Consider the following 26136-nt stretch of genomic DNA (forward strand, 5'->3'; position numbering starts at 1 on the left):
TTTCTGTGGATAGTTGAACCACAGCCAGTAGCAGGAATAGGGGGAGAAGATTGTGAACTGACAACATTGAAACTTAAAGATTTTCACCGTAGTTGTTCATTCCAAATAAGCATCATGTTTCTGTTCATGATTAATCAACCTGACTTGTGTGTTCTGGTTTAAATCAGTGCTAAGTGAGTTATCCTGAGTGTGACGAGATGCTTTTAACCATTTCACAGTCCCTTCTCCAGTCTAGAACAGGGCAGCATCACCATCTTCCTTCAACCTATTTATGCAAGTAACATCTACAACTCTGTCTTCTTTTCAGCCTTAAGACAAATACCAGTTCTCTAACCAGAAACAAAAGCCACCATGGCCATATGTTTACGCATGTGTATTAATGGAGAAATCAGTATGTGGGAAGGCAAAAGAAGGGACTGAACAGTGGTAAAGGGAGCAAGGGACATTCAGGCACCTAGTTGCCAAACAGACACCTCAATCATCATCTTTCCTCCAATCTCATAGACAGCTTTCATGGGAATAGGGTAAGGGAAAAATCAAAACACAGCATTGGCTCGGTGGTGGGAACGGTGCTCGAGATGCACATGTCTCTGCTGGGACCAAGTTGAGGAGCAGGCTGGGGCACAGGCTGGCAGACAGCCTGCCACCAGCCACCCAGCCGGGAACTGTGTGCCAGGGGAGCGCCCTTGCCAGGAAACCCAGAGAACCAGCACTTCAAATCCAACTCCAGCTCCAAATAATGTGGGTTTACAGCAGTCCAGCAAGATAGGTTATATCTGCACACACATAGTTGAAACCAGCAGGACTTTATGATGCCATTTACTCTGTCCTGCCTTGGATAAGGTATTCACTGCGGGAATATTTCTTTGTCACTACAGTGGCTGGTGCAACATACACAATTAAGAGACTGTTTTAACAGAAGCTTGTATAAGTGTTACAGGGTTCCCATTAAGACAAAAAAAAAAAAAAAAAAAAGGGGGTGTGGGGTATAAATTCCTTTGTCTAGGAAGTAACCAAGGTCAAATAAACTTGTTCATTTGCAGCTACAGCCTAAAAAATGAAGGTGGGATCCCTGTGGCTCCTGGAGTGATGCTAATCCAGGATTAAGAACTGCACTTTGGGAAAGACTTCAGTAATGGTAAAGGAGGAAAGAAATAAGGAAGGAGAGAGGAGGAAAGAGAACAGAAAAACAGATCCTGTCAATAATCAGAAGCCTTAAACATTTTGTGGGTAGCCTGGTTTAGGTTGTTACTATGTTCCCTTCAGGCATAGTCAGTAGAGAAAACAACAAAACAAAAGAACATCAAAGCCACAAAGGAAAACTAACAAACAAGCAAGCAAGCAAGCTTTAGCCCTTTTCTGCCTTCCATTCCCCACAAGCATCTTTAGATGAATTACTCCTCAGTGACACTCAGGATGCCCACAACATTGCCGGCATGTTACATCAGACTGCAGGTTTTCCCCCCAAAAGGGGATTCAAAAGAATATGACAGGCAACACTGCAGAGAACACAGCACCAATTGCACCCACCAACCACCATGGGTGCTTCTGCATCCCTGCCAATTAGTTCATGTTTAATTTGTAACACAGAACACAGCATCACATTGAAACATAACAGCCCGCTCAGCGTGAAGCACACCAGAGGAGAGGGATGCGGAGTGGCACGAGTTCCCCAGCAAGCTCACATGCACACTGCAATGCCCCCTGACATTACAGCCCCCCTTCTAAAAAAGCCTCTTCAGCCCAGGCAGGAGAAATGGAGAGCAGAAGATCAGATAAGGCTGATGTAAGCAGGTAAAGTTCTTCCCTCCTCTCCCCACAAAAAGCAGAATTAGTGTTTCGGTTTAGCTTCAACTTCAAGCCCTCCCCAGAGCAGAGCACACGATAGATTGCTGGCTGAAATAAGAGTTTGCTTGCCTCTCTGTTTATTTTTGCCTCGAGTCCGTTTCCTGGTTAAAGTCTTGAGGATACCCCTCCTCCTCTCCATAGGGCTCCACTTTACAATCCTCCCGCTCCTCACCTCAGCGATGCCCTTCCTGAGGCTGGGCAGAAATGTCATCGGAGCTTGTCCATGCCCCTCATAGCTGGCACTATTAAGTGACACAGTTACACCCTGTCCCCCTCACCAGGCAGCAAGGAGGGAGCATCATTCCTTCTGCTTTACTCAGAGACCAGCAACTACTGTGAAAGGCTCCTAAATAAGAGCACAGAGCAACGTCTTCCTCCTCCTCCTCCTGTGTTGCAACAGCTACGACCTATGATGGTTTTGCAACAGCCAAAAAATTAAAACCACCAACTGGACTCCAAAAATAAAGTCATCTGGATATGGAAATCTGAGACTCCTGATCTTTGCCAGAGTACTCTGTTGTTATCAGGCTATAAACATGTCTGCTCTTTTAATCCATACAGCGCACAGGCTTTTATATTGCCCTTTTATGATTATCAATCAAGTGTTTACAAATTCAGACTAAATGAATTAGTATTGGGCTGGTCAGTGGAAGTTTTGCAGAAGAAGCCAAACCCACAGAAACGGTCAGTGAACACCATAAGGATGATTCACAGCTGAGCAACCAACTGGCAGGTTGTCCTGCTCTTCCGACCTGGGCACAACTGCTGAGGACACGTGCAGGGTCTGCACACAGGGTGTTTGGCCAAAAGCATCCCCAAGTGTCACGGCTTTCCATATGATACAGTCAGAGCTCTGCACTCTTCTGTGTATAGGGAGGAGTAACTGTAGTAGCTTACATCTTGAGCTGTGGTTTCTTGTTAAAGCCAATTCTTCAAGGGTAAGCCTTTATGTAACTCTGGAAAACTCCTTTTGGGGAAGGAGAAAAAAAAAACAAGAAAAAAAAAATACAACTAGAATAGCAGCAAGCCTACATAAAGTCCTCAAATCAGTCTATCCCTCACAACAGTCATGTGCTCAGCTCTGAACACAGGGATTTGCTTCCCCTAAAATCTCTGCCTCTTATTTCTTATCAGAAGTACCATGTCACAATGATAAATAAACATGTTAAATTGCATGTTTTCTTAGAGCCTTCCACTAGTGCGCTATTCCCAAGTATTTTAAGATGGAGAGCTTAGGTCTGCCTAAAAACTGGGTTAAGTGTTTATTGCACACAAGATAAAGAACAGACTTTTCCAGGCAAAGAACATGAGATTACACAAGAGCTTGCGATCTCACAGGGGTCTCCTAAAGGCAGTTCCTAAAATAACCAGAGTAAGTTCCTAGAGCAAGCAGTGGGATGAGACTACAAATCTCCTTGGGGACAACATGGATTCAGATCAAAACCATGTTTCTAAGTCTAGGATCTCTCTTCTATTCAGTAGTGGGTTTTTTGTTTGGGGTTTTTGTTTGTTTGTTCTTTGTTTACTGTTTTTAACATGCCCTGAACAAACAATCAGGACTTTGACTCATCTCCTTGATACTCCTGCACACCAGCTTGTCACTCTTCAACCCCCTTTCCACTTACCAAAATTCAGGCTATAATTGCACATTGATTAGTCCCAGAGGTCAAAGGCCACTCACAGCTTGTGACAATAGGAAAGGGAATCCACCTCCATCCCTTCCCTCAGACAGGAATTCCCCCCCAGTCCTAACAGTGTTTCCATTCCGAGATTAACAGCTCTTGGTGTAGCAATCCTGAGACACAAAACTTTAGGGACAGAGACAGAAGTTCAGCACCACCCATAACAACTGAAGGAATTCAGTACAAATTCAGTTTCCACGTGTTAGCAATAAAACAGCACTGGCAAAAATCCTTTTGCCTCATTATAGATGAAAATAAATATTTGGATAAATCTATCAAATGCGTTACTAATACACTATCATTTCTCTGGTTCTTTCCTGAGCTCAGCCAGGTAGCTTTTTTGCTAAGGACAAAGCAATTCTGCTACATTTTCAGAAAGTTTTGGAAGCAGGCAGCACCCTGCTATTAGGCAGAGACAGGACTGAAAACAGAGAGGGAAGGGTTTGACCATTTAAATAATAATTCAGAAGACTCAAAGCCAGACAAGTTTGGCCTAAAACCTTGTCCAAATCCCAAAGAATGCCTGAGAATAAGACAAGGTTGAGCACCGTCCACACGGTGATGGCCAGGTCAGCATGCAAACCCTCTCACCCCAGGTTAGCAGCCATGATCAATAGACAAGAAGTTTCTCCATAAGTTAGCATCCATACATGCACCTTCTTCAGCTCCACAGCACTCATGTGCTCTGCAAGCCTTTCAGTACCTGGGGAAATAGTTTCCTTACAAGCAGACAGAATACTAGTCTTTCTTCTTATCTTCCCGGCTATAGATGCAAAAATCTGGTACAGATGGTAACTCCAAGACCTGTACTAAGTCCTCTCCTGGGCCCCATGGGTTGCTGCTACAAACCACTACAGGGAACCCAAATTTGCGTTTCTGCCGAGAAGGGAACACGGCCATCCATCATGGCAGCAAAAAATTAACCTGATTTCTAGATTTATTCCCCAGCATAAAGGGTACGTAGTATTTTCTAGTATTTCTGAGAACCAGGATCTGGATGAGCCTTCAAAAGTTTGGAACAAGTGGCAGCTTTAAGGTAGATTGTGGCTTCCAGCACTGGAGTACGTGTCTGATGCACAGCTAAAACCAGCAGCAAAACATCCCCCATGGGGAGCACAACAGGAACAAGCCTGGCCCATGGTAAATGGCAGGCGCTCTCTCAAGCAAGCGCTCCAGTTCAGTTCTTACTTCTACACAGTCTTCAGCAGCATTTCCAACTAAATCCTGACAAAGGGAGAAGTTCAGGGCTGACCTTTGCCAAATGGAGCTTGTTAGTCTCAGGATTTTTATTTTTTATTTTTGATCTGCAAGGTTTTAAGACTGAGCCAAGAAAAATTAGAAGCAGGAGGGTGAAAGGAAAAGTAATAAAAAAAAAAAAAAAAAGAAGAAAAAGTTGAGTCCTCTTTCCACTCCTTCTTGGAAAGTTGGCTCTCTGAACAGCAATTCCAACCAACTAGGTTACAGGTAGCAACAGTTAAGAAAACTTAAGTATTTTGCACACAAATCTGCTAAACTGCTTGGAGACGTTCACACAGCTGCTAGATGGGGTCTTCCACCAGGCTGAAGTCACCCACATACTCTGGCATTTGCCCTGGTCCTGCTCCTCAGTGCAACGCAGTCACGTTACTCCACGTGGCATAAAGCAGCCTAGCCAAGGAATTTAACAGCAGTTGGGGTGCCCCACCACAGCACCTTTCAGGATCTGGCTGTATGACACCCATCTTTCTCCAAAGCAGGAAATTGCACTCCTTGGTTAGAGTTTCCACCTTGTGAAGCAGGTTCATGGCCTCATCTGGATCTTCTGTTCTAGTCTCCAGCTTCCAGCCTAGGGCACAGGTATATACTACAGGGGTGAAGATCATGTTCTAATTCAAGTCTGCTCTCTCAGCCTGCCATGTTATGATAGAGCCCATAGCAGGTCTGGAACGACGAGTAGCTGTGCTGGAAACTAGGGATAATTTGGATGAGAAATAAAGTGAAAGGCCATGTGAACTGGAACAGCATGTGGAGCTAAGAACCCATCAGATGCTCCAGAAGACTTGTGAGCAGGATTGTATATCAACATCCACCTTCTCTGGCACTATGCAATCCAATTAATCACTTATATTTGGCCTATCATCATGCACAGATTTTTGAAGCCAAATTAGCAACAGGCGTTTAGCTAAAAGTAGTCAACAGAAGGGAAGAAATTTGTAACCATTAAAAACTTCACTTCCTTGCCCTTCAAGAAGGATGAAAGCCCTGGCATTCAATTTGTCATTTTACATACAGCAACAGGAAACAGTCCCAACAGATGCAGAGAGTCAGTGAAACCCAACCTCTACTTCAGCCAGGTAATGCAACGCCTTCTTGCCATTCCTTCCAAGTGACACCACCTCTTCTGTCTCCTCCTCAGCACGTTTCTCTGCTGCTCAGTCTCGTTCTGTCTGAACTACCTGATGACCTACCAACCACCAGGCTCCTGTGACTGAATACTTCAGGTATTTCTGCACTTTTATATCCAACTATCACCATGAAGTTAGACCTCCTCCGCTAAGATTATGCAGAACTCCCAGGAATACATTCAACTTTCGTCAAGGATAGCATTTCTGAAACCACAAGCACTCATCCAACGAGGATGGTGGGATTTTGTTCACATACTTTGAACAAGGCACAAACTTGAATATTTACCAAATCAGGTATGGAAAGCAGTAGGGGTGTGTTTCCATCTTTCATTGCCTTAAGACCTATCTGTGGACTTGACCTGGGTGACCAGGCCAGCATCTTGTACTGACACTGTGCCTACGGCTCATGACAATTTTCACAAAGTCTGAAGAAAGAAAAGACCTCTTCTCTTGTATTCCATGTCAGATGATGAATGTTTGAAGAAGAAATGCACTAATTACTCAGGAGAAGTCCCAATTCCTTATACTATAAAGCTTAGTTTTTGCCCTGGATTGGATTGCTTCTCCCCAGATCCTGATGCCTCACCTAGAAGTTGTTTCCTTGCTCACTTATTCTTGACTCCTGGTGATAAGGAGTCTGAACCTCCCATGAAAATTTTGCATCTTTCTGAGTCCCATGTTTTCCATATAAAGCCATTCCTACTGTTAAGCAGAAAAACACGCACAAAAAAAAACCAAAACAAAACATGGAAAAACAAGAGCATTTCAGAAGAACAAGGAACAGAGTCATGTTCTTTTCCCTCATCTCAACCCACAAGATTTCTCACTTTTGGTCGTCTTGTGCTCTCCTTTGTCCCACATGGGACAGTGAGAGAGCAGCTATGCAGGTAGTTAGCTGTGCCCAGGGTCAACCCACTGCAAGAGGGGAAGCTGCTTTGAATTATGGCTTTGATTTGGGCAAGGAAGATACACCACAGCAAAATACTATGCACTGCGAGGAGAAACATCAAGGTGAGGCAGCAGTCAGAAAAGAAAAGCTCTTCCTTATTAAAATCATCAACCATGAAAAAACAATACACAAGTAGATGACAGGTCCAGGACATCCACTGTCAGAGATTCACATTCAAGACAACTCCGAAACCACACACAGTTTGAACTACATGCTTCTCTCTTTAATGGCATGCAGAACACCAAGACACAAGAATTTACCTGAAGCGACACTCTTTTTTGGAGTCTCAGACAAACTGGACATCCAAACTTGAAATCCAAGAAGGCAGCAGCCATGAAAAGAGAAAATAATTAGAGAAACAAGAAAACAGTCATATCAGAAAGTTTGAAAGTTAGTCAAGACAGTTTTGAAAGAAAGTTTTTCTTAAGAGAGTGGTGTTGGCATGATGGGGACTCAGTTAACGGTCAAGTCATAAGTACTATCCAGTTAATTTTTGTGTTTTAGACTTACAGAACTTTTGAAACTGATCAGTAGTGATCTAATTTTGAGATCTTGGAATAAGATATGGCCTGAGCTTATTCCCAATAGAACAGGGAATGCATACCAAGAGACAGTTTGACTCATTAAGCCTCAGACCTGCAAAAGTATTTAGCTCTGCAGCTGTTAATGATCCCCAAAAGACCAACACGCAACTTGCAGAGATTGAGCTTAGCAAACACATGCAAGTTTCTACAAGCATTTTGTTACCCTGGAATAGCATTAAAGAAAATAGCAATAGACAAATAATGCTCCACAAAAAAAGACCACAAAGCTCCAATAACGGTACATTCAAAGTACAACTAGAAACACCAGTTTTTACTCAATGACTATGAGGCAGAAACCTGGTTAAGGAGAAAGCTAACAGAGTTGCTAGCAACAAAGTCAAAAGATTTCTCTCCCCGCCATGAAATGAGGTGTAAATACTTGGCTTTGGATTCTGGGAATAATTTTAAAATGGTAAGTGTTTTGTTTTATTTTTTAATACACTGGGAGCATGTTTTAAAAGTTAGCAGGTTTGCCCACATTTCAAAATAAGAACCAGCAAACATTCCCCTTCTGTGGGATGAGGGAGAAGAAGGGCAGCTGTTATTCTCACATTGCCTCTGAGACGAGACAAGAAGAGGTGGTTTGTATGCCAGGCTAAGAATTTCCTAAAATCTAACAAACAATTCCAAAATGCAAGTTTAAAAACTCATCTGCAATGTGGAACCTAGTTCTGGACCCACCAGTTTAACAGCAAAGAGGTACCCTTTGGTCACCTGAAGAGAGGGACAAGCTATACCAGTGGCTTTGTCTATTTGACTTATTATTGTCTTTTGACGGGCAGAATATCATAAAGGCAGCCAAAAATAAGTAATAGATTTCTAGTACGTATGTAACTGAGAAATTGCTAGCATGATACAAAGCATAAGTAACAGCTTTCAAACCTTTTCCCTGGAAACCAGAGGTCCAACAAATACATTGCTGTGTTTCCTCAGCACTAGAGGAACAATGAGGTTTTGGAATCCTTTCTTTAGATCAGGCACATAATTTTCATTGTGTCAGAGCAAAACTGGAATTCAGATTGGTGTTTTGCTTACTTTTCAGTAAGTTCTCAATAGTGGCAGTCTGGAGAAAAACCTGAAGTCTTCCAACCATCTAACTCACAAACTCATGCACTGCACAGTCACAAAACAGTACAAAACACACTGGGGTAAGTTACAGTAATTCACTTTGTGTTGCCATTTAAAAAAAGAAGAAAAGGGCTCTGCATTGGTAGAGTACAACAGGAAATCATCTGGCAGAGTAACTTGTGCTCCAGCTTATGGGGGGAAATATACAGAATGTTTCTATTACAGACTCAGGACATGCACGGGAAAGGGTGTGAAGGAGCTGTTGTCAGCAACTTGTCTATTAGCTTTTGAATAGACTTCCACTGCCTTCAGGAACAGGATTATGAACTTCAGTCAACTGTCAGATCTTTTTCCAGACAGAAGAACCTGAATATGGCAGTGATAAATAAAGCAGAAGATGTATTGCGTGAACAACCAGAAAGATTCCAAACAGTTTGCCCCAATCCAAGCTGGCAGCAAAAGGTTGAAACAGCCAACAATTGAAGATAGAAGGAATAAGCTGTGCTTAACAGAAGCTTAGGGGAACCCTGGACCTCTTTGCCCAAGAAGAGAGGGAGTTTAAATCTAGATCTGTAGTACTTGTATCTACAAACACCCCATGTGAGATCTCAAGGAACCAAACTCACCCTAAAACCAATTCTGTTAGCTACTATCAATTTCTTAAAATTTCCTTTTAAACAAAGTATTTTTTATCCTTAACAAAACCATTGGTCTAAGCCAGAACAAAAGAGAAATCTAAGTATTAACTGGTAAACAATCCCACAGGTCCCCAAGGTGGGCTCCCCAGCCCAAGAAGCTGCCTAAGAGCAGCAGCACCTCCCAGCTGCCCCAGCCTGACAGCAGCTCGGTGTGGATGGGGTTGCATTTGCAGCAGAAGACAGCGAGCATATTTCAGCTGCTCCTGCACATCTGCTTAGCATTAAACTGCCTTCTTGGGGATTTTTTTTTTTTATTCCAAGACATTTAAGCTCTAATTGCTACCAGCTTCTAAGAGTTCCCCCTACAAATAATAAAAATATCAGACATTAGTGATGGATTCCACTTCACAGAGAGCTCAAACGAAGAGCCGCAGAGGGAGCCAGGGTACAGGGAGGAGGTCAGAGGCCCCAGAAGCACACTGTGCCCGAGCCAACAAAACACAAGCTTTGAACAGTCCTGGGTTTCCCCTTTAGGACAGAGTTTTACTGGAATTCTGCATGGGGCTTGGAGCCGGTTTCCAAAGGGATTGGTAACGGTAAACGAACAAACCCTCGCTTCCTGCCTCTCCTCTCCCCCATCGCTGCACAGCCGAGCGCCGGCTGGTCTCAGATGACTTGGAGGTGGGGGGAAAATCTCAGTATTTGGAAGGGAAATTAAAGTTGCCTGTTCAAAGCAAGCCACTCCTAAGGCAACAGCGTCCCGATTCTGCTCCTAACACCAACTCCCACTGCCCTTGCTGCTGGCTTCAGCTGGAGCCAGAACAAACCCCTCTGATTGGAATTATTTTTAAAAGCTCAAAAGAAACACAGGTCCATAAATTATAGCTGAACCACAGGGCCGAGGTGGTTGTGCAAAGCATGGAGGAGGCTGCCCGTCAGAGCTGCGCTGCATAGAAATAGCAGCTGAGCAGGCGTGTTGCTGGAAGCAGCTGCTGAACCCAATCTCATCTGGGTGGCCACCACTGAGGTGGACAACCCCCAGATAGGTCAGCTGGGCTTCTGAGGTGGGGAAGGAAAGGAAGGAGTTGGCAAGGCACAGCCTTTAAAGATATAACTAAGCTGGTTGCTGCAGCATATGAAACACATGAAACAGATGATTTTAGATATCAGAGGCTTTTCTGCTGCCAGTGACACAGGTTCGGTTGCTGCTCTTTCCACCACTGGCCAGAGAACAGGCACCAGACTGCTGAGGACCAATGTTTTACACTTGTGATACAGCCCCACTCATTTTAGCAGCAAACTACTTGTCTTGTGTGCAGTTAGAGCAGAGCAAACTTCAAGGAAAACCTCCAGAAGGCAGAGTCAGTCTACAGTTGCATGCATGAGCTCAAAGCTACCAAAATCCAGGAGATGCCACATTCATGGTTAGAATCATAGAATCATTTTGGCTGCAAAAAGTCCTTAAGATCATCGTTCACATCAGTACTGCACATCCAGCTGGGTCCCAGTCCAGCAGGAGCAGAACTGCTCCTCCACAGGCATTTGAGCAGTAGCTAGTGATGCAGGTTTCTTTTTGTCAGTGACATTGCTTAAAATGTTCAGTTCAACATTGAGTCTAGCATCTGTTATTTAATACTACGGTAAAGGCCAGCAGGAACATCTCCTTGAAGATTCACATGTTGCATATCACTGACGCTATCAGGGATCTTTATTACAAACTTTTTTTTTTTCAACTAGTGTCTATATAGCTCTCTAACCTGTTAAGCTACATATTTCCCAACAATTTTCCTGCAGTAATTCTGGGGAATTGGATCATACTTGTCATGAGTCTCAGCATGGTTGTAGCTCTGGCCATGTAGCCCTTGCTGCAAATGTTTTCTACATGTAGTTGAAGTTAGCATGGGCCAAAGACAAGTCCCAACAAGTGATCCAGATGTGGCTACCTTGCTTTGGAGGGTAAAAAGATCTTAACTATACAGGCATGATCTGTTCTATGGAAGTTGCCTTCCATAGGAGATAACAGTCCTAGGTCTATTTAATTAATAAAACTCCTTTGTCTTCATGAAGCTCTAACCTAAACATCACCTGGGAATACCAAAATCTCCCTGCAGCTCTTAAGATGCACCTTAAAATACTGAGAAAAGGATTATAAGAACAAGAAGCCATGCTGAAGAGATGCTAACATCTGAAAGAGACTGCCCCTTTCTAACTGTGCTCAATTCTGTAGGCCATTAGTCCTTTCCATGAGGAGGTACTACTGTCTCAAGTTATTCAAGGACCACAGGGGTGAGTGCAGCTGAGCATTTTGCAGATTCATTTTGCAGACATACACCCTTCCTGTCTTAACTGGAAGAGTAAAAAGAGACTAAGCAGTACAATCTCAGACTAAACTCAAACTATACTGGCTTCCTGGGAAGTCAACGATCAGTACTCCACTTCAGAAAACTTCACTGGTGGTCCAGTAACTGGCAGTGATTCCTCAGACTGGAGTGGGGGAAAATAAGTGCTTTTTCTACTCATCACAGTTTAAATAAAAGGCATTAAGAGAAGAATAGGGGTGTTCTCATCCCAACAGTGGTATCTGACAAGTCAGCAAGAAATGGACTGACCAGGCTGTTCCTTAGAAAGGGCCATTTCTTAAAGGTGGCCTAGAGCCTTGTTCAGTGTAATGTTCATGACATGGGGCAGAACAGCAAAGAGAAATTAAGCCTTTATTTCAATCTAGATTTTGGATGTGAAGCCTGCCAATGAGCTGGTATAACTGAGGTACCATGTAGTTGTCCTGGACACTCAGGTGGAACACCTTTCTGCCCAGAGCAGGTAAGGAACCCCATGGGCCAGGCTCAGTCTATTTAATCCCTCCTCTGGGTCCTGCAGAGGTGCTTGTTGGTATTTTACTTCCACTTCTCCCCTCCTTGGTTTGTTTCTGCCCTCTTCAGACAAGCTGAGGAACAAACTCCTCCACCTGACAAGGTACGGCTGGCCATCTATACAAACAAAAGCAGGAATTTCAATGAAGACCCCCAAAATTGTGGGGCTTTTTTTTGATCCCATCTGCAGACAGAGCACCATGCTCATTGTGCCACCATACCCTTGTGAGCCATCTCCAAACCCTTCATCCCCCAAACCCATTGATCGTCCTTTGTCAACCTGTCTCCAGGTTTATCTCCTCCAGCCCCTTCCCCTTCAGCTGAGGCTTGACACTGGTTAAACGGGAAGGCAACGAGGTGCAATAGCACTAGACTATGGGAGGGAGACAGAGGCACTTGGTGTTGCTAACCTCATCCAGGAATGGAAGTTGTTACTTTTAACAGAGAATTACTCTGATACAGAGTGTACATGTAGCTCTATAATGTGGCTGCAAAGTAGCTTGGAAAGAAAAATGCAGAGGAGCCTTTATCAGAATTGGAACCATTTTCACACATTCCTAGTTCACACAATTCACTCATTCAATTAGGCAGAGAACAACAGACAGACAGAGAAATGGGAGGATGGCACAGAAAGGCTGCAAGTGTTTTGATCCATTTCAAACACCAGAGCTCAAGGCACCCTGTTGAACCGCACCATTGATGTTTCTCCCTCCAGGCTCCAGAGGGACCTAAACAAAAATAACATTTGTGCCCAGTGCCTGACCCAGGGTGGGCCTGGTCAGCCATTTCACTTCCTAGGTACAACAATGACAGATTTATTTGTTATTGTGATTGCTGGGCAAGTAGAAGCCACCCCTGTTCCCCACCAGAGCAGCTTAAATAAACTTTCCTTGCTCTTATGTCTGTGATATGCTGAAGCATCATGTTTAAAGCAAGCGTTTTTAAGATATGCTTGAAAGAATACAGAGATCTAATCACTTTTTCTCTACTGGGACACTGCATTTTAAAGTAAACCTCTCTGCAGAGATATATCCTCTTCTATATACTGGAAGCAGAACATCACCTCCACTCCCCATGCCATATGTTCAAGAGGCAGTATCTTAAAGGGCTACATCTCAAAAAATGCAGCTGAACTGTACGAGTAAGAGAACTGGTAGCAGGCATTAAATAAGGCCTTTAATTTTAGTCCTATTCACTGAGTTCAGCCCCATCATGACCAGCCTGTGCAGGGCTTGTACTCGGGAAGAGGCGCTGCATTTGTGCAGGGGGTGGGTGCAGATGTGCTGAGCCACAGTGATGGGCCCAGCGAGCACCTTCCGCTCCCCGGCAGAAGCAGCGGCTCTGGGAGCTGCTGGGGCTCCTCGCCTCCGCGGCACCAGGCTGCAGACCAATCTCAGACCACTTCTACTTGCCACGTAAGCAGAGCTGCCTGGTGTACACCAGACCCACACACACTGCTTGGAAAATGTTCACATCTGGCTTTCACGTGACTCGAGCGTGCCTCAGAAATTCATCATCTGGATAACTCACTCCTGCAGGGGAGAAATCCACAACCAGAGAGCCCTTTCCTGAGTTGGAACAGAGCAGTGCGATGAGAGGATTGTGGTCTCGACAAACTGCACAGGGACACGCTCACCAACTGCTTTTCCACAGCCTCTTATAGTCCTTCGTCCTCTCTAAAAGCACAAACGTAAAAGAAACTTAGTCCCAATTTTCTACTGTGTTTACTTCTGCAAAAGCCTGTCCTAATCCCATTCGCAAACCTAGAAGTATCCAGGATTGTTTAGTTTTTGTTCTGGCAGCCATAGCTCATATTAACTCTTTCCACATGGCAAGCAAGGACTGCTTCCCACATGATCACAGTGGTATAGCCCCTGCACATACAGTTTTGTAGCAGTTCCCAGTTTTGCTGAGAAGTGCCTAGAGTATCTGAACACTAATCCACATCTACAGCTGTACAAACTGAGAGCATCACCCCTCCAAGGGAAAAAAAACAGCCTCCAACATTGCCGAGGAAGGCAGAGAAATCCCAGCTGCTGCACTTGGAAAGTCACAGGTATGCATTCACACTCAGATTCTTTCATGGCTAGGAAAAAGAGCAAGACAAATCCCATTGTGAAGAAGCCACGCTGCCAAGCACAGAAAACATACCACAGCATTGGCATGTCCAGACAGCCTGTTTTAACTGACAGTAGATTGAGCTGGCCAATTGAACACCTTATAAGTAAAGTTTCCAGCTGTCTCTGGTTAGATGAACCACTCCATCCAGAGCAGGCTGGTGAGGATTTTGCCTGTTGCACAGACTGGACACAGGTCAGCCAGAATGTGACAGGTATAAAACCATGCACAAAGCTGGAGGCACTTAGGGAACGCTGTTTTAGGGGTGAGTGCTCTCAACAGCCTAAGGACATGAACTCTACCATCTAGGTTTCCTTCTCACAAGAGAGATTCAAATTTCAGGTACTCACCAGCCTGAGACTAAGTTATCCGAAACACTCGGGTAAGAGCTCTGTTCCCCTCAACCAGCCAGACCCGTCTGTGCTATGTATGGATTCCTGCAACAGCTGAGGATCATCACCCTCCACTCCAGCTCCCAAGAACATTTCTTACCTGCCTTATCTAACATGCTAAATTCAGAATCTAATACCACACAGTTTGCTCTGTGCAAGAAAGGACAAACCCACGCAGGCAGTGTTAATACCATCTGCCACCAACAGACTGAGGAGGAAGGCAGAATGGGAGCAGATGGAGAAGAGAGAACTCTTTAAAACCCACAAGAAATGTCACTACATCCTTTGAGATACCAATTGCTTTCTCAGCACTCAGCTGAAGGCACTCTGAGGTATTCACAGGGGTGCAGCACGCTGTTCTGCCATGGCTGTGCTGGAGACACACCTCATACTTGCAGCCCTTCCCTGCCCCTCAGTCTCCCTGCCCTCTGTCCCTAACACAAGGCTCTGTGCATCATCAGTGCTGAAGTGGGAACAGCGAAGAGCACAAACACATTCCTTCCCCTAATCCTGTACCCTGTCCCCACACTTCAGCTTAAAAGCCAAGGAGCAAAACAAAATCTGCATACAACACACAAATGAGTCTTCCTCTCTTACCCCTTCTTCCTCCCACCCCAGCATATAGGCCACCCAGAAGACAGTGATCCTGTACATCTAACGGGCCATGTGTCTTTTCAGCAGAAAACTGCGGCAGTGCAGAACGAAGCCTCCTATCTGCTCTTCGGTAGCCTCAGGCAGAAGTCCAAAGCATTTCAGTTTGAAAAGTGACTTTAAAAATATGGTGTACAAGAAGAAGTGTGAGATCAGTTTCCTCCTGCCAGGATACTACAGTCTGGATTTGGAGTGTGGGACTGAAGGGGACAGATTCACATCTTGACGGAAGATGCAGAATTGGGTCACACACACACACAGACGTTGCGAAAAGATTAAGTCTGCCTGACTAACCTGAAGCTCTTCCTCAAATCCTGCTCTGTGCCAATGCACCTGAGCACAGAGCGATAGCCCTGCTTTGGAAAAGACACAGAGTAGATGTTCGGTCAATTATATGAAGAACTTGTTAAAAAAAAAAATAAAATAAAAGAGACTTATGGGCTTGTTTTAAAAAAAATATTGGGAAAGAAAATGAACTGGTTTGGGAATTGGTGCATCAGGCAAAAGCCAATAAACTGAATAAGTTAGAGTTCAGCAAATTCACTAGATGGGGAAGAATAATTCTCCATCATGAGAAGAGGAAGCTCAGTCATCAAGGACTAACCTGAGGACGCACATTAAGATAATTAAATACTAACTCCTTCCAAAACCAGGCCCAAGATGTACAACCCCAGTAATTATATGCTAAAGTTTGTTTGGTCCTCTGTTGCTATGCTTCTGTCTACTCTACCCTTCTTTTATTACTAAATCCTTCATCCTTCTTTTAAGAAAAAACAAAGAAGAAAAAAAGCTATGTGAGAACCAAAATGTTCTGCCAGCATCTGCTGTTTCTGAATTCCATGCAGTAATTAGTACATACAGCCAAGAAGGTTAATCGTATGATGGAAGAACAGATCCTGATTTCTGATCAAGAGCAATCCTGTCAGTACATGTTTGTGAAGTTACAAAATAGCAACTGTCAAACTCCCTAGTCCAGCCACAGTCAACAGGGCACATGGCACCAAGGAGCCAGTCCACCGTCCTGTTCCTGCACTAATTGCAGAAAACAATGTGAGGAGCACAGCACGCATGTGTGATTCATCAGGACACAAACATGCACATGCTTCAATCTGCAGGGATCATGTCATACCGCAGATTTCTTACAAGGATTAAGACACCAAGCTGAAGCTACATGGTTTAAGATGTTCCTGGGCCCTTGCCATGAGCTTGGACAAACTTAGATCCCCATTCACCACTTTAAAAAAAAAAATTGAACCTTCCAAGCTAAAGGTTTCCTTTCAGATGGAGTATAGGGAGACAGACTCCAGAGACAAACACCATGAGAGCAGAATGACTCAAACTAACATTTGAGTTAAAACACACATTCTAGTTTTGCTGCTATCACCTGGGCTCGGCTTCATTAAGCAATAACCAACTGCCTGCTTTGTTACACAGGCATTCAATGCAGGTAGCCCCAAGACATCTGCTGCAGTCACCACCCTGACAGAAGAGGCATTGTCTCATGCTGGGATTCACCATGTTAGTTAATTGGATTTTTCAGCGTCTTTAGTTACAGGCTTTTCAATTTGGCCCCATTGAGAACCCATTTAAAAGGTTCAGGCTTCCTCAGCGGAGAGGGGAAAATCAAGACAGATTTAACAGCCAACTGAGCAAGTTCAGGCATGCCTACAGCACGTTAGCAGTTGTGTCCACAGCTCTTTTAATATTAAAAGGACATACACCACTCCAGATAACATCCCATCAATACTTCAACAACCTTACAGCAGAGCAAAGGCAGCACCATGCCTGTCTTGGAGAGGCCCGTCCTTCCCCCTCCACTGCAGCCATCTCCCACAACTATAATAAAATATCTGCCAGGGCTGCAGGTTGTATGTCCACTCCTCTGCAGTTAAATGCCTGCTCCAGGGCTATGAAGCTGACAGAGGGCTCCACACTCACAGTTGTGCCAGCAAAGCTTTGTCCCTGGGGTGAGCACCTCAGTCCTGTGACAGGTAGAGCCACCTCGAGCCGCACAGCCTTGCTAGTCCAGCTAACGGCTCACACATCCGTGACCCCGTTGAATGATTAAGCACAGAAGGGCTAGCACACACCATTCATTTTCTCCATATCGCCTCAAAGGAGGCAGTTCAAACTGAAGTTAAGAAAATAAAGCTCGTTTATAAAAATTATTTTTAAAAAAAAATGACACATGCCATGGAGCTTTAAGACACACACAGTGTGGCAGGACCAGAAAGGTTAAACTCTCAAATTATGAGCATAGCTCATCTGTAAAAGCAGAAAAAGCCAAAAGTTAAGCCATTTCCCTTCATAATTACAAAGGAAGCAGAAAAAGCTACCCCTGACAATTCAAAAAAAGAGCAATTAAGGCACTTCTCCAACGCTGACAGAGCACATATCCTCAGCGTGCAAGAGCGAGGAAGAGGGTTTCCCTAGTAATGAATAATTAGGCTAAAGAATCAACTCTTGCTGTCAGCTCCACCCATAAGCCCAAGGCAGCCATCCCACAAAGTGACGAGCCACGAGGTCCCTTGGTGTCATTACAATGACCTACTTGTTTTTTACTTGGAGGCCCCACTTCCGTCATTGTTACAACTCTCTCAACTCTATTTAATTTCCTCCTTGAGAGAAAAGAAAGCATTACAGATGTTTCTATAAAAAGTTTGAAAAGTAGCTTCCAGTGGACTCTGAAGTTTTCATTTACTTCCTAGTTTTACAATACAGGAGGGAAAGGAAGCGGAGATTGCTGTCTGGGTGCTGCCATACTCTGCTAGTCCAAAAATGGGATGTGGGAACCAAGTTGAAGGATAGTTCTCTCTGCTGAGGGAGCCAAGCCTCATCAGCATCCTCACTGAGGCAACATTGGCTTGGACCAAAATGTTACATTAATATTTTAAGTGCTCAATTACAGAGGCTACTTAAATAAGACTTCAGCTGGCAGACTCAGCCAAAGTACAGCCAGGCTGATGCAGACAGGATTTGATCAACTGGAGAAAAGAGACACCGCAATACTGATGAAGCCATAACTTTTTTTTTTTTTTTTTAATTTATTCCATCTCACTTGGAGGAGCATCCTACCACACAGCAATAAGGTGCTAGAGAAAGCCCCTGAGCAGCAGCTTGAAGCCATCTGTGTCCCCAGCAGTAAGCAGGGCAGTCAGAGCAGTGGGAGTGAGCAAGCACTAGAGTTTTTCTTTATGATTTCAGAAGGGGGTGGCCAACATTGCTCCTGATAGCACACACTGAAAGTGGCAGGCACAAGGGCTTGGCTGCCTACAAGGCAGGTGGCAGAGATCCTCTGGTGGTGATGCCTTAGCTTTGAAAGCAAAGGTGAAGCAGCATCTCTTCTGCTCGGTTTGGTCCCACCATTAGCAAGGAGAACCCTCTCAGTAATTGGGGAAGCACTGGCACTCATTGTGGAAAAGCTGTGGAGCCCACACCAACTCCCCACTGCCACCAAACACCAGGTCCCAGCTGCTTGCTTCAGTTTCATGACTGGGGAATCTAACAAAAATTTTGGCATAAAACCAGCCAAGAAAGATTCTCAGCAAGGCAAGAGGCAAGATCATCTTACTCCAGGGTCTGAAACTTGCTCTAGCCAGCAAGGCAGTAGCGGGGGGCACATCTTTGGGGATAAACATACTCCAACTGGTTTTACAAGCCCTATGAGGATTAGCAGATGTCTCAAGGGTTAATTAGTTCACCATGCACAGATGGTAGCTGGTAGGGTTTACAGAGTGGATTAACCTAATTTGTGGTTTGTAATGTACCATGCAAATATCCATTACTAGACTTGTAGCAATTCTGCCCTTATTTTGATTTGAGCAGAGAAAACCACACAATGGATGTTTGCGTAGAAGTAATGCCTACTTTGGGTGACAAATGAGTTGCTGTTCACTTGGTTAATGCGATCAACAAACTGGAATCTGAAAAGTAATTCCTTCCCTTTTTGCTACCATGGGTCTTTGGAGAGACCTAGATGAGACCATTTGTTGGAAGCGTACAGAACATGTCCACGATAACAACTCCTTACAGTTGTACTGAGGTCTCTTCAGCACTGACAGATGGTCATAGAGCAACAATTCAATTGCCTGGAAATATGAAGGCAGCTTTCTGATGCAGCTCTGTGGCATGTCAAGTAAAACCCCACAAATTCAAAGTAACAGCACATGTGGCAGTTGAGGCCACAGCAAACACCTGTGCCTTCACAGAATCTCAGCTGCTTCGGTGAAGCTCCAGGTCTCTGTGCTGACTGCAAGTTAAAACATTTACAGTTAGATCATATCCAAGTGAAGGGCTGCATGTTTTTATAGCACTTTGCACAATAGGAAGCCTGGAGCAGGGCTGGCATGCAGAGATGCTCCAGATCAGTGCAAGACTCCCCTCTGTTTACTTAAGGATGTGCCATGCCATTGCATTTGGTTCAGAAGGTCTCAAATGTTTACAGCTGCAGCAATAAATGTTTCCATAACTCCTATTAAAATCTGAACTTATCCAATTTCTCCCTGATCTAAAGGGAGAGCACAGGACTATTTAGACGTGCACTCTAGCAAGGCGCAGGGCAGGACAGAGGTGACGCTGGCTGTCAGAGGCATTCCCCAAATGTTTCTGCAATCGGCCACGCTTGTGTCGTGCCTGCACACGCCTGAGCCACGGCAGCTGTGGATTTCTGCCGGACAGCCGTGCTCACACCCAAAAGCCTCCTTCCAGCACATCTCTGGTCAAGACAGAAGATGTGTTTGCAGGTCCGATTTGTTGGGAGGTGCTTGCGCTTAAAAGTGCCTATATATCTCCTGTTTAAAGACAGATTTGTGTCTGTACCTATAGAGAAAACTATGCTTCAAAGCTATTTGTTATCTAGAAAGAGTCTCACGGCACACCCTGGAACTCTGTGCTTATTTGTCCCATCACTTGTTCAGGCATCATAAAGCTGGTCTTTGTTAGAGGCTGTAACTACCAACTCCCTTGGCATATTCCTTCACTTGTTGTGTGCACACTCCCACAATATCGAGCTTCGAACAGAAGGAAGCATTCCTTAACCACTCTAAAAATGGGCAAGAAGATGGCCGAGAACAGAGTCCCTTTATGCAGCTCACTTTGGTCAGAGAGCTGCTTCACATTCCTCCTTGTACAGGGTAAGAGGAGAAAAAGCATCCCTAAACCCCACTGTTTCCAAGCCCCAGCTGTGTGAGCAGCCAAGCACCAAGACACAGAGAGGAGGAAGGAAATACCTGCAAAAGGAGCCCTGGCAGCACAGGGAGGTGGGACAGCCCAACCCAAGCACCCATGCCTCACAGGGACGGATGAGTGTGTCACTTGGGATGCTCAGGGCAGGAAGCCAACAAAGAGCCCAGCAAGGCAGCATCCACAGAGGGCATCTCAGCTACACTGACTCAACTGAATCCCTCTTCCCCCAATGTCACAACAGATCAGTCCCTACTTCCCCACCACAAGAATGGAGGAAGAGCAGTTTCTCAGACTCCCAAAACAGTTCCTTGCATCTCTTGCAAGATTATTGCAACTCCTGTGCATGTCAACTGGTACACTGAACCCAAAGCTGTCATGGTTTCCTAGTGCTCTTCTAGGTCAGTGCTAAATCAAGCTGCCCCAGAGACTTCAGCAACATTTTTCAAAGATCTTTACAAAGCTCAAAAGTCCCCAGTGCTCAGGACGTTGCACTGAGACAGAAGCTCCCGCACTCAGCTCTGCCTTCTACTGAGTCACTTGGACCTTTCCAGTCAGTCTCTCTAAAGAAGGTGCTGCTGCCAATTTAATTCACAGTCTATTGTGAACAAACACTTCACTTAATATTACATTAATATTACGTTCAGGAGGTCTTAGAAGCTTTGTAGAAAATTCAGAAGATTAAGCGTACCCTAGTTTATTGTGTTGGGTCAGCACTCTGTACCATGCTTGACTCTTCATTACCGCAACACACTTGAGGGAAATTCAGGGAAAGGTACCAGAAGTATTGTGCTGCAAAGGCAACAGCCATTTGAAGCACAGGATGTCAGGGTCAAGCAACAGCTTCACTGTAGTGCATCGCTCAGCTTATTACAGGTGTACAGCTTAAAAGCTCTCATAATTAACCAACAAATCAATCTAGACAGTGATGTTCATTGGAGTCCAGTGTGTTACATTCATCTTCCCTTCTTTCCCAGGGACTAAGATGTTGCAGTGTTTCTTTATCATCTTAAAAAGCAAGAACAAAAATTCCTCCCCTCCCCTGCACACAGGCCAGAGTTAACCAGGAGGTGCTATTGGCTCGAAAGACCTCTCTTTAGATGCCCTGAATGCAATTTGGAGCACCCAAGAGTCCAAAAAGAAGCCAATGAGAGTTGCAGGTGCTCAATGCTACTTAGGGGAAAAAATAAAAGATAAAGCCCTGACACATCCAGCTCAGAGCAGCCAACCCCAGAGGCCCATAATTACATGCCCCTATTGAAAACACATCTGTAAAAATCACTAAGAGCTACAATGGGAGGGGAAAAATTGGACATACATAGTTTCAAATCAGGATTTTGTAGGACATTTGAATCCAGGATCTTAAAAACAAAACACTGAGCTGGAGCCTTTGAAGCAGCCCAAACACAGGCACTGAAAACACTTTGCATTAGAAGCCTCACCAAAACCTTTTAGAAAAAGAAAAAAATATATATTCAGATCAGAAAAACATTCTATTTCCCTCCCGAAAAAAATTTGAACTCTCAAGCTGCCTTTTGACTGTGTGTTCAAATAAGGATTGAGTTATTGACTTTTGAAAAAAAAATAAACCAAAGCATTTTAATACAATTATCATCTCATCCTGGAGAAGGAGCTGTAAAAATACGTTTGGAGAAGAGCAGTCATTTTAACTGCAATGCTATATAACGTTGGTTTCTTCTCCTCCGCAGCGCAAAGGAAAAAATCCGATGCCTGTCTCCAGCAGGCTTCAGCAACTAAAAGTTAAACTGCTACACAATTTCATGCACCACAAGATAACGGGAAGGTTTAAAAAGAGCTGGGCAGGGGGGGAAGCAGGGGGAAGGTCCTCTCTGTAGTCATGCATTACATAAAAAGTCTGGTATCTTACCTGATTTTCTTTTTGAAGATCCATAGTCCCTGAAAAAAAGACAACAACAAATAGACATGGTTAGAGCTGGAAATGGTGGTGAGAGAACAGGTACCTCCCAAATTTCCACCCATATGCTCAAGGGCTCATTCTGTGTGCTCCCTCCTTTAAAGAGGAGGTGAGGACTGCCGGGCATCTAGGGGCCAGGATGGGTCCTGGGCAGCACCGGCTCTTCATCACCATCATCATCAACAGCAGCTGGGGCTTCTGCAGCACCAGGGGCTGGGGGAGCATGTGATCAACCAGACAGAGCAAACCATCCACAACCAGCAAGGCAGGGGAGAAGGGTGTCATTTTTTCCCCTTTAAATTGAGCTATTAAATGCGCAGCTACTGGATTAACCCCTGATGTTCCCCTGGAGAGGAAAGACAATATTAACTGTTTGCTGCAGGAGCGCAGCTGCTACGGGCTTATTGGACATTGCTTGCAGTCCTCTCCTTTCAGAGGCTACTTAATTTGTGCACAGCCTCCAGACCCCTCCTAGTTATCTCTGACAGCTACTTATCTCCTGCAAGGGAAAAAAAACACCACCGCCAACAACAAACTTTGTCCTTTCTTCCTTCTTCCAGGATGTGGAATGAGCCCTTACTTTTCTGTAGTGATTTAATGGATGCCGGCACCTTTGCTCGTGGCAGAACAGCTGAAAGCTCAAACAGCTGCTGCAGAAGTGGGAAGAAATTACAGAAGGGAGCTGTGAGAACTGATCGGGGATAAGCAGAACCGAGGACAGAAACACTTCTCTGTGTCTGTGCTTCCTCCTGGTGCTCTCGGGAGCCTCTCAGTCCTGGCTCTGAAATGGTCTGCACAGGCAGGAGCCTGGGGATGGCAGGTCTGGCAGGGACAGCATCGCTGTGTGGGCACGGTCACACGCCACACCCGGTGGCATTGATATTGGGAACACCGCCCTGTGAACCCACTGCAGAGGCAGGCTGTGTCTGCAGGAATCCCACCGGGGGGCAGGCAACAGCCCCTAAATTCTTGGGGGTCAGGCTGCCAGGAATGGGGGTTTTGTTGCTTGCTGTGTGCGCCAGCCGGATCACAGAAGGAATGTCCCAAACTGTGTATGTACTTTCAAGAGAGTTTGGGGGATCACCTGAAGAAACGACATATGTATGAGAGGTATGTCTACCAATAAAATCTTTCTCACACCATTTGCATGTATCCCATGCCTTACATGTCTAGAATTTGCTTTCAGTGAGTAGTAACTACTTGGGAGATTTTTGTACCCTTTGAATTTTCCAGTGTCATTTCTATTTCAATTAAATGCTTGTTTTGTCAGCCATGCCTGTAGTTGTATTTGATGTGAAGATGGTACTGCTCATGAATAGGGTGCTTCTTCTGCAGAAGTGATATCATATGCAAATATAATGCCTGCTATATGGTGCTCAAAACACAGACCCCTCAGAATGAGAGAGGGAAGGCACAATACCCGAAATGTAGTCCTCTGCCCGAGTTCCGTTCCCATGCCAGCCTGGAGCTTTGTGGTCACTGTAAATACAGCTCTCTTGGCATGTGAAAATCTGTGTTTGGTCCTGCCCTGAACTGCCTCTCTTTTGACAGCACTAAATGGCAAGAGGGTGAAACTCTGCTGAGATCCACGGGTGTAATTTGCTCTAACCTAGTATCTCAATTGAGCACTGGCTTGATTACCACTTCAATCCCTTCCACCTGTCCCGGCTTTCTGAAGCAAAGCTCCTGGACCTTCTCATTCCTGCAGCTTTGCGCTGGGTTCAGCTGAGATTCCTCTCGGCAGTACATGGTCTTCCCAGCTCCTCACTTCTCTCTGTGTCGCACAAAAAGGCTGCACCCAGCTCTTGCAAATATTAGCACCCATGAGGACCCTGGGAGGACAGTGTAGCTGGGCATGATCCCTAGAAGATAAACAAGACCATCCTTCCAGGCTTTGCCAGAAGTGCACGTCTCCATGGCAGCCTCCTGCCAGCCAGCCGTGCTGTGGACACCCCACAAGCATCCTGAGAGAGGCTCCAGATGAACAGAGGATGCACAACAGGGTGAAGACAAGCAGCATTAGATTGACATGGAATAGCCTTCACCCTGATTGAAGTTGCAAAAAAAAATAACACCCCAACTCCTTTTGCCACTTAAAAAAAAATAACACAATCTACCCAACTGGAAATGGGATATTGAGGAATTGATATGGTTAATGAGCGACCAAAAATGGATAAAAATGTTGCTGAACATCTTTGCTCACCACATCAGGCTAAAATCAATACCCAGGTTTGGGAAGTGCAGTGGAGGAAGACAATTTTGACACGATCTTGCTGTGTACCAGAGACAAAACGCCACAATGCTCAGAATCCTCCATCCTGGATGTTCTCCCGCATCTTTCAGCCCAGTCTCTAGCTGGTTTTAGGGCTGTGTGACTGACTGTAGTAAGCTTTTAAACGAGGCTTGTTCTTTAATTCTAAAGCATGACTCATCCATGCAATTTAAAGAAGGTAAAGATTTTTTAAAAAGGCAAAATCTTGAAACTGTTTTTTCTTTCTACACACAAATCATGGGATGATAAGAGGTATTACTTAATAAAGAACTTTTACACTTTTTTTTTTTTCCCTCTCCAGTTTCTCATCTGGCTGGCATTTCTTACACAGTAAAATCACATCATTTATGGAAATGTACTTGCCCTTAGGTTTCCTCACACAAGCCCTGCAGCGGGCAGACACATCCCACATCACACCACTAATGCAAGCACAGACCACTGTTCTCAAAATGATGTGGCAAGCCACATTTCTGGTCAGCAGCAAACATGGTGCCAATAGAGACAGTAACTGTTCATGTGGACCAGTAGCTCTGGTCCAGCGAAGCCCATCATTGCTTCTCCCACAGCTTGTGAATGGTGAAAACAAACCTTTATATTAGTTTGAAGAGGGAAAAAGCCCCTTACTGTTGCTGCAAAATGTACAGTTGAGTGATTTAGGGTCAGCTACATGAGGGTGAAGCAGCAAGTAGCTCTCAGGGATGTCCCTCTGAGATCAGGAGCATAACTAGCACCACCAGAGGATCCAGAGTGTATTCAAACTCTGGAACGCCCCACTCTGCTTCACTCTCCTCTCAATGCATGAGGCTTATAACTGCATTATGCCACTGTCTACAACCAGGATGCCCTGGGGAACACCGGCACAAAGGGAGGCACAAGACACCTTTCCTGCTTGCTGCCCCATGCTCAGCCAGCACACACTGGGTCTTCTCCTGCATCCCCACCTCACAGTGCTCCCATAGAGCACCCAGGATGTCCCCCCAGGTCCTGGGTACCACGGCATTTTATGCTTCTAAAATGTCCTTCTTAAAATCCAAATGAAGACCAAAATGAAGCGGGAACCTCATTCAATTAAGTTATTTGCAGAAAGAAATGGATGCTGCCCAAAATTTATAAAGAAAAACATATGATGGGAGAAAGGTGTATTAAACACTTCACTGACGTGGAGCTGTAGTAAAAGAAGGCAACTGAACCTACAACTTCCGGTCTTAGTTTCCAGTCTTAAGCTTCCAGTCTTAAGGACAAGATCATCCTGCTAGAAGAAATTAAATTATCATTACAAAATATATATTTGAATCACCACCACTCCTCAATTCACAAAAGAAAAAAAAAGCCATCAATCAATCTGTTGGGCAAGTTTTCATCTTTTCTTTTATTCTTTCTGTAACTTGTAAAGTCAAGTCTTAATGGCTTCTGATTTTGGTGTTCCTGAAGTCTATGTATGCCATGTCCCCCTGTCTTGTTGCTTGTCGGTACACTGACATTTCACTCATAAAATCAGGACAAAGCAATATCAAATAAAATGGAGCTTGAAATAAAATCTTCATCTCCTCAATGAAACCCTGA

The 26136-nt window shown here is 44.7% G+C and overlaps 1 protein-coding gene across 2 annotated transcripts in view; it reads right to left on the bottom strand.

Moving 5' to 3' along the window:
* Positions 1 to 26136, bottom strand: part of SH3PXD2A (SH3 and PX domains 2A) — a 266448-nt gene that overhangs the window by 76157 nt on the left and 164155 nt on the right. The window contains exon 6 of one of the 2 annotated variants that reach the window (XM_082052261.1): positions 22254 to 22282. In XM_082052261.1, coding sequence (XP_081908387.1) covers positions 22254 to 22282 — 29 coding nt within the window. Of the gene's footprint in view, positions 1 to 1917; positions 2077 to 22253; positions 22283 to 26136 lie in introns of those variants that run through there. The other variant, XM_082052262.1, reaches the window with a different exon arrangement.

The sequence above is a fragment of the Streptopelia decaocto genome, assembly GCF_964273445.1.
Source record: "Streptopelia decaocto genome assembly, chromosome: 5".
Taxonomy (NCBI): domain Eukaryota; kingdom Metazoa; phylum Chordata; class Aves; order Columbiformes; family Columbidae; genus Streptopelia; species Streptopelia decaocto.